This window comes from Sceloporus occidentalis, unplaced genomic scaffold (assembly GCF_023333645.1).
Source record: "Sceloporus occidentalis isolate IW3139 unplaced genomic scaffold, rSceOcc1.0.p SCAF_38, whole genome shotgun sequence".
Lineage (NCBI taxonomy): Eukaryota > Metazoa > Chordata > Lepidosauria > Squamata > Phrynosomatidae > Sceloporus > Sceloporus occidentalis.
In genome coordinates, this window is record NW_028317018.1 from 220827 (window position 1) to 230300 (window position 9474).

The 9474-nt window shown below is 38.6% G+C and overlaps 1 protein-coding gene across 1 annotated transcript; it reads left to right on the top strand.

Annotated features, from left to right (window-relative positions):
• Positions 1 to 1362: 1362 nt before the first annotated feature.
• Positions 1363 to 9228, top strand: LOC149290544 (isocitrate dehydrogenase [NADP] cytoplasmic-like). Its single transcript, XM_089488509.1, has 8 exons — positions 1363 to 1484; positions 3270 to 3561; positions 4308 to 4413; positions 5171 to 5348; positions 7397 to 7548; positions 8538 to 8678; positions 8814 to 8976; positions 9135 to 9228. Exons 1-8 carry the CDS (start codon positions 1363 to 1365, stop codon positions 9226 to 9228), a joined length of 1248 nt encoding a protein of 415 aa, XP_089344635.1.
• The last annotated feature ends 246 nt before the right edge of the window (positions 9229 to 9474 follow it).

Sequence of the window (9474 nt, forward strand, 5' to 3'; positions counted from 1 at the left end):
TTGTAGCTAAATAGAATATGAGCCCGTAATACAGTGAAGTATTACAGTATTAAAATAGGTAGCGTTGAAAAAATAGATGTCTAACGCAGTCTTGCGATGTTTTTATGTTTATCATACATTTTACATACGAAGCCCTTCACTTATTCCCATAATCGTTGACATTTCGGCCCCATTCATTCATTCATTCGTTAGGCTGTAAATAGCCAAGTCATCCTGCTATGGCATCTGTGGACTGCATAACCTCTTCTTTCCAGATCCTGGAATTTGAGCCTCAGATTTCCCAATGTACCATATAGAATGTATGATCATTTCTTAGCAGTGCCAAGATACACCCAGTACACCACCATTTATAAAATATCATACTTCATTACTGTATATCATTGCTAATAAATTATTTATTCTGATATTCTAAGTGCTGGGTTTTATCATTATCCACTATATGTACTATAGTCTTAACTGATTCCAAGTCCTTGTAGCAGAGAATGTTACATAATAATCTATTCTGTGTGTATATATATATATATATATATATATATATATATATATATATATATATATATATATTGCGTATAGTATATGGGCCCCTTCCACAAACTAGATATTGCCAAAGAGGGACATTTTTGGTTGAGATGGCATGGTTAGAGGAATATGTAAGGAAGGTCTTTTCTGAGATTTATGTGGATCTGTGACCTGTTGATGTAACCAAGTTCAATATTTAGGATAACATTTTAGTTTAGTTAATTTTATTTGTAAACATTTTCTGCTGATTTTACAACAACACAATGTTTGCATTTAAACTAGTGTTTACTATTGTAGCGTTGCTCTACGGCACACTGAATAATAACATTTATGACCCTAAGCTGAGAGCGTACTTAGTGAGAAATGGCCTTGTGCCTAATCTTATCTGAGCACTAGTATTATCCTTATCCAGAAAACCGCAGAGTCACACATTGTAATTGAATGGCCCATTCCTCGTTTCAGCGATTATTTGTAGCAAATCCATAAGAAGAGGCCATTGTACAATGTTGTGCATGTCACTCAAATCAATCTAAAGGATGGCTCAGGTGGCAACATTACACTAAAGCGTGTATATATGACTGGATGTGTATATACATCCTAAGAAAGAGCCAAGACTATGAAAAGTAATCTATTTTACTGAAAAATAGGCTGGAGAAACCAATTGTCCAAGTTTGGCTTTTGGGTGTGCTTCTGCCCATTATAGTTATCCGAGAAATCCCATCTTAACATGTTCACTAGCCCTATAACGTAAAATAAGCAACCCAAGATTTATTGTTCAGGGTTACCTTTTTGCCATCCCGTCAACTCTACTTTTTTTTTTCTTTCTTATTTCTACTGTACAGCATGTCTAAAAAAATCCAAGGTGGCTCCGTGGTGGAGATGCAAGGAGATGAAATGACTCGGGTAATCTGGGACCTGATTAAGGAGAAGCTTGTTTTGCCCTATGTAGAGTTGGATCTGCACAGGTAATAGTTCTTATCTGCTGTCAAATACTGTTTCCATCCAAGAAATGGCTGTCCTGGATGAAATGGTTTGAAATATGAGCAAGTAGCTGAATTTAGCAAGGTCACTTAGTGTTTTGAATGCTGCAAAGTTCAGGGGGAACTGTTTTGAAAGCTGCTGTAGAAGCTAAATGTGGTCAAAGCAAATCCTTTTACAGCTGCTGTTTGGCTCACATTATCTTATTATTTATCAAAATAAGTTTAGACTATAGTATAGTCTTTGTTTTTTGCTAACTGTGGAATACATATCAGGCTTTGAAAGGGAGCCTTTGCTGTATTTTTGTAAACCCTCTACAATGCTACCAAGATTAATGTGTTTTTCAAGCTGCTCATGAATGGGAAAGACAATGGTATCTTCAGTTGGAGTCGGAGTCCAGAAGAATCGCCCTTTGCTCCACCTAACTTCTCCTATCCAAGCAGACTTTGACCTGAAAACAAGAACCAGCTTTTCTGGTAGATGTGTTGCATTAGCTCCTTAGAAACATGAATTGAAATATCTTTGGATGTAGAGGAAAGGTCACGGGCTGGGGCTACCAGTTCCTACATGCTAAGAAAACACACGTGCACGCTCGTGCTGTGTGTGCACGTTGGCTGATCAGTGCTCTTGGCATTCCTTTTCTCCAGTGCAGTATGTGCTGGTTTATAAACCCTATACGTAGAATCTGACAACATTCCCATGGGAAAGAGTTCATTTCAAGCTAGAAAACCAATGTCTAATGTTGTTGAAATCTGTTATTGGTTGTTGTACAGTCATTCTTGCTTAAAGGGACAGTCTGCTGCAGCAATTTGCAAGAACAGAAACACACCATTCAATGTCAGGTGTGTGTAAAGTGGTTCTGATGTGTAGAAGGACCACAGTTAAATGACTTTAGGCATCAAGGGCCACATGACAATACAGGGATCAATAACTTAAAATGTTAGAATCACCTCTACCTGGTATATGAAAGACAACTTTATAGTGTGCATTACTAATTGCCGAAAATGACCATCTCTTCACCAGGTTATATATAAATGATTTGTTATCTGTTAGAGACTAAAGATCATAGGGAGAGACCCACCTCGATCACAATAAACAAGTTTTTATAAATGACACATTTTCCCAGTGTCCTTGGTTAAAAGGCTACCATACGATGTCTATGAAAGGGGAATGACCCATGAGTCATATTTGAATGGCCAGGTTAGTTGTGTCGAGGAATTCTATGCAGGGCTTTAGATCGCAGTGTTCCTGACCTCTCCTCCACCAGAGTGTGTTAAATGCTGTTATTCCGATGCAGTTTTACATTGCCAACTGTATAATAAATAACGTATATCACCATCGTGTATGACAAACAGAATCATAGTGGATAATGAACAGTGGTCTAAACCTCATTTTCTTATGATCTACACGATTTATTCCTCTCCCCTTTTGTTAAGCTGTTGATTATTGTTGCTTGGTCCAGGCATCCTTCAGGAGAAGGAAGGGAAAGCCAGGATAGGAGATTAGTTAGATACGATAGTTCTGTCACCCTTTGTCACTCATCCCAGCTTTTAAACAAACAATATCCAAAATCATTATACTAATTATACAAAAAGCACAATCACTTATGTATTTCTACTTTTGTAAAAAGTGTTTTTACCAAATATGTGAATTCATACTATAAATAAAATATGATGCTTTAATAGTTGTGGAAGTGGGCTATACTTAGGAGTTGTGATATAACCTATTTTATTTTTAGACTGACTTATCACCCTTTTATTTTTCCTGCCAAGCTATGATCTTGGCATGGAGAACCGTGATGCCACTGATGATAAGGTTACCGTTGAAGCTGCGGAAGCCATCAAGAAGTACAATGTGGGCATCAAATGTGCCACCATTACACCAGATGAGAAGAGAGTGGAGGAGTTCAACTTGAAACAAATGTGGAAGTCTCCAAATGGAACCATTAGGAACATTCTTGGTGGCACAGTGTTCAGAGAGGCCATCATCTGCAAAAACATTCCCAGACTCGTCTCTGGATGGGTCAAGCCCATCATCATTGGTCGTCATGCATATGGGGATCAGGTGAGATTTGAAAACCACGATAGAAGCTTTGTCACAGACCTTTGTTGATACAAAGTAGCACAGTTTAGAAAAAGTTATGTTGTGCTTTTTTTTGTGTGTGTGATACAAATAAAGGTATGTTTGGTTTTTTTTTGGTTTGTTAACCTGAAAGTTGCCCTGTAAATCCTTGAAAAAGCTAAGTTTGCATACCTTGATTAATGATTTCCTTTAAAGTCTAACTAGTATTGTAAAAAAAAAAATACATATTACTTCCAGTTTTGAACTTTATCCTGTTGTATGAAAGAACAAATTACTAAAGTCTTCAAAGTCCAGAAACATTGAGTCATTCCATTGACAGCACGTAAGAGGCAGTATATATTTGTTTGACACTGAGGAAGAAAGACGTTGGGACATTTGTGTCCAATTTTTCAGAGATCGATGAAAATAAATTGATTTGTTTCACTAAAACCTATTTTACTAAAGGAAAATCAGTATATGTAAAACCTACATCAGTCATGTAGAACACTGACATCATTGGTCTGTTTTTAAGGCCATATTAACATTTAATCATCATGATTTGAGATATACCTCTATCTACCTTCAGTTCTATGAGTTAATTCACTAAATGTATAAATACATGTAGCCCTCTTTGCAAAGCCAATTTCCGAAATGCTGCTTTCTAAAGCAGTAGAAATGCAACAAAAGTGTTTATTTTTATATTTAGGTCATTGAAAGCTACTTGATAATGTTCCTTATGCCTTCTACAGTACAGAGCGACTGACTTTGTAGTCCCTGGACCAGGAACAGTAGAAATCTCATTCACTCCAAAGAATGGCGGGGAACCTATTAAATACGTTGTCCACAATTTTGAAGGTAATATTTTAAATAAATAATACATTAATAAATATTACTTTTCATGTCTGCTAATGTCAAAAATATAGTTGCAAAGATCAGTTTGGGAAAAATAAGAGGTCACTTTAAACCAGAGTACAGTATATGAATTATTTAAATATCTATCTTGCTGTTGTTGAAAGAATTATTTGCAGATTTAAAGTTCTAACAAGCGCCATCCATTGTGAATTCTGTCTATGTTTTATAGAATGTTTATGTATTATCCTTCTACAACATTGTAATAACCGTACCTTTTAAGGCTTTGCTGATTTATTTATTTTTTGTTATATGCCCTCTGCTGTCAAATTCTGGAACGCAAAGTTAAAAAAAAATATATATATAGTTTCCCAAATTATTCAAGTCTGGGCACCAAGGATTTCTTTATGGGGTTTGCAGGAAAAAAGTTGCAAAGCTTTAGAGATCTGGATATGTGTAACGTGGAGGAAAGAAGAGATACGATAGAAACATTTTAAAAAAGACAGGAGAAATTTGTATTTTAAAAGAAGGGGAATGTAAGAACAAGATGTCATAATCTACAAATAGATGGTTAGATGAAGTTAGATGAAGTGTAAAGAAGACAAGACCAAGGACTGATTTGAGTCATTTCATCAGGAGAACTGGTCAGACTAGATGGGCAAATTGTTCTTATGTGGCAACCAATGCTATGTTTCCGTCTATAGAATAAAAGAAATGATTATGTTAAAGAATTATTAACATAAATGGTGATTATTTCTCTCAGAGTGTGGAGGAGTTGCCCTGGGGATGTATAACACAGACCAATCCATCAGAGACTTTGCTCACAGTTCCTTCCAGATGGCTCTGGCAAAAGCCTGGCCCCTCTATATGAGCACAAAAAACACCATCCTCAAGAAATATGACGGACGCTTCAAAGACATTTTCCAGGAGATCTATGAGAAGTATGTGTGTGTGACTGTATGTATATGTGTAATATATATCTAATTATGCACTAATGCACCATAATACTATGCTTGACATCACTGGGGGGTTTTATCCATGCTATGGATTCTTTGAGGCTTAGATCAGTACTATATGGACCTCTGGAACATTGTTCCTTTGCTGTGGTATAGATGGTTTAGATCAGGGGCGTCCAACATGCGGCCCGCGGGACCTCGAGGTGAGGCCCGCGGGACCTCGAGGTGAGGCCCGCGGGACCTCGAGGTGCGGCCCGCGGGACCTCGAGGTGCGGCCCGCGGGACCTCGAGGTGCGGCCCGCGGGACCTCGAGGTGCGGCCCGCGGGACCTCGAGGTGAGGCCCGCGGGACCTCGAGGTGAGGCCCACGTGAGATCGGCAGCCAGGATCACAAGAGCCCTGCTGCTTACTTGTGGGAGGGTCTATTCTCTGCTCCAGTCCCGCCTCCTCTGTGGGGAGAACGAGGGAGGCCGCGCCCCCTGCTGAAGTCTGTGATCGGCATTGAGAGAGCTGTAGTGCAGGTAAGGGGGTGGGGGAGTGTGAATGAGTATGTCTGAGGGAATGAATCTGTGAATGAATGAATTTGTGTGTGTGTGTGTGATAGCATGGATGTGTAAGTGCTGGAACCTAGGCATGATGGGACTGTGATTGCTGTTAACAATCCCACTCCTATCATGCCAAGTCAGCCAGTACATGCTGAAACCTAGCTAGCTGCCCCCTTGTGTATTGATGCTGCCAGCAGTATGGGGTCTGCACTTGCAGCCACCCTGTACCAGCATGTACTGGCTGACTTGGGATGATAGGAGTGTGATTGCTAACAGCTAACAGCTCTGCTAACAGCAATCACGGTCCCATCATGCCTAGGTTCCAGCATTTACTGGTTGCCTGGGTATAAAAAGAGTGTGTTTGCTGTTAGCAATCACACTCTTATCATGCCAAGTCAGCCAGTACATGCTGAAACCTGGCTAGCTGCCTCCCTTGTGTATTGATGCTGCCAGCAGTATGGGGTCTGCACTTACAGCCACCCTGTACCAGCATGTACTGGCTGACTTGGGATGATAGGAGTGTGATTGCTAATAGCTAACAGCAATCTGCTAACAGCAATCACAGTCCCATCATGCCTAGGTTCCAGCATTTACTGGTTGCCTGGGTATAAAAAGAGTGTGTTTGCAGTTAGCAATCACACTCCTATCATGCCAAGTCATATTGTTGATTTTTTTTTGTCCAATTGTGGTGTGTTACTTTTAATAAAAGCGTGGTTACACACTAAAATTGGACAAAAAATACAATGCCCAGCCAACCAGTACATGCTGGAATCTGGGTATGCCTGAGATTGCTGTTAACAATCATAATATATAATTTTTTGTACAATTTTGGTGTGTAACTTACTTTTATTAAAAGTATGTGGGGGGGTCACTTTCAGTTTAGGCTAAGTGAACCCTGAATTTTCGGTTTTGGTCCAGATTTTCATTTTAGTGCATCGCTTAAATAAATAGAACTATTTTATTTTTACTTATCCAGAATCCTGAATTTGTAGTCACAAAACTTTCTAGGCCCAGAAATCAGTGAGAGGAAAAGTAAAGGTTTTGTGTCATTTACTTTATTTTAATCTGCATATTTTATTAAAGGCCATATTTTCTCACAGTGAAAAATGAGTGCGGCCCTCGCACGGATACAATTCTGATGAAGTGGCCCACTGCAGAAAAAACTTGGACGCCCCTGGTTTAGATGGTAGCCTTAATGGAAAACCAGTTGTCCTTTGACTAAAGATAAAGTGGGAGTTGTAGAACCTCATATGTTGAAGTACATTCGTACAGTACAGATGTAGTCATTGTTCCAAGAACTCTGTGCTCCAAACACAAATGGCCATACGTATCAAGTAAAAAAAAATGGTAACCATTGTAGGATGCTTACCATAGCAATCCAAGGAATTTGTCATCTGAAGTTCCAGTGTTGTCTTGCAAAGAAAACCTTGAGTAATGAACACGTATGTGAAAGACCTACTTATTAATAGAGAGTATTCTGTTTCAACAGGGAATACAAGTCCCAGTTTGAAGAGAAGAAGATATGGTATGAGCACAGACTTATTGACGACATGGTGGCACAGGCGCTGAAATCAGAGGGTGGCTTCATCTGGGCCTGTAAAAACTACGATGGCGATGTACAGTCCGATTCAGTTGCACAAGGTGGGATATGGTCAGAAAGTTTGCATTAATCCACTGGTAAATCCCATATGTATATTTCTATGTCAAGTTATTTTAGTATTAACTTTACTTTATTTTTAAGTATTTTAATATCCCTTTATACTGTGACCCTGACCAATACATTAGTGCAAAACTGTTCCCTTTTAGATCAATATTTTTTTTACGGCAGAAAATTCCATTGGGAAAGAAGTGTTAGATTGTGTACGAAACGTATTTGTTTTGTTTCTGATATTAATCTAACCTCCCCAATATATTATTAATGCTAAAGGCCCTTTTATAATTATAATATAATTGTTTTCAATTACCGGTCAGATAAGAGAAACACATGTTTTCAACTGTGGCTTTCACCGTCTAGTGGCTGGGTGTACCTAAGGGTTTAGGTCTCAACTAATCGTTCACAATAGTGGCAAAGATATCTGCCAGTATTCATCAAATGCTTGCTTGGCATTTTGCAGAGCGTACAACTTACATTCAGACTAATTTAATAGTCTCTTAGATAAAGCAAAATTTTAACTGAATTTGGTTATATTGCCGAAGAAATGAATTTGATGAACCAGTTATATATAATGCTATATATAATATATATAATATTATTTATATAGATATAACAGCTAAGAGACAGTTTTGGGTCACTTAGCTGTTTTCATGGACATTTCTAGCTGTAACATAATTGCAAAAGGGTTTTCTAATGATCAATTAGCCTCTTAAACTGAATAATGGATCAGCTAACACAACGTGCCATTGGAACACAGTAATGATGGGTGCTGATAAAGGGCCTCTGTACCCCTATCAAGATATTACATTAAAAATCAACCATTTTCAGCTACAATATTCATTTACAACATTATCAATGCATATATCTATATATATTATAATATCAGATGGGGAAATGTAGCATTGTACAAGCCTGGTACGTCATTGATCTGCTTTGATCATCAGAGCGACGGTCACAAATGCGTTTTGTCCTGTAGGTTACGGTTCTCTTGGGATGATGACCAGTGTCTTGATTTGCCCTGACGGGAAAACTGTAGAAGCTGAAGCTGCCCATGGCACTGTCACCCGTCACTATAGGATGCACCAAAAAGGGCAGGAAACATCCACCAATCCCATTGGTAAGTGCATTTGCTTAAAAAAAAACAACAAAAACCTTTGCAAGTAATTTATTGAATTCAAGCATTTTATGACAATGCTACACAGCTAATAACACAAGTTGTATCTACTTTACTAATACATAAACATTCTTTCAGCATCTATCTTTGCATGGACTCGAGGACTGGACCATAGGGCAAAGCTGGATAACAACCCCGAACTTAAGAACTTTGCCACGGCTTTGGAAGAAGTCTGCATTGAAACAATTGAGGCTGGATTCATGACCAAGGACCTTGCTGCTTGCATTAAAGGTTTACCAAAGTAAGTGACTGCAGCTTCTAGGCAGCTCTTTGTTGAGGAGAGTTGGGCAGAGCAACTCAACTGTCTACCCAAAACACACCTCAGGAGGTTTTCATATATATAATATACAAGTATTTGTTTCTTTACAAAAGTAATACGTGTCTCCTGGTCTCTTTCAGTGTGCAGCGATCCGACTACTTGAACACCTTTGAATTCCTGGATAAACTGGCTGAAAATCTGAAGCTGAAACTTAGTGCTCAGCCCAAGTTGTAATAGCAGAGTCTTAGAAAAAAAACACTCAGGTTCCCTGTTTTTTACCCTTGGTTTACAGGATCCAACAGGACCTTTTATCTTAGCCTCACAAGGGAAAGTGCTAGTCTTCTGTGTCTTGAACCCTAATAATTGGTAATCACTGTGCCAAATGGCAATTTCTGGTTGTGTTTCCACAGCCGGATGTCCTCAAAAAAAATGTTAGTGATGCAGTCACACATTCAAATGAATACTACTATGTGCATATAT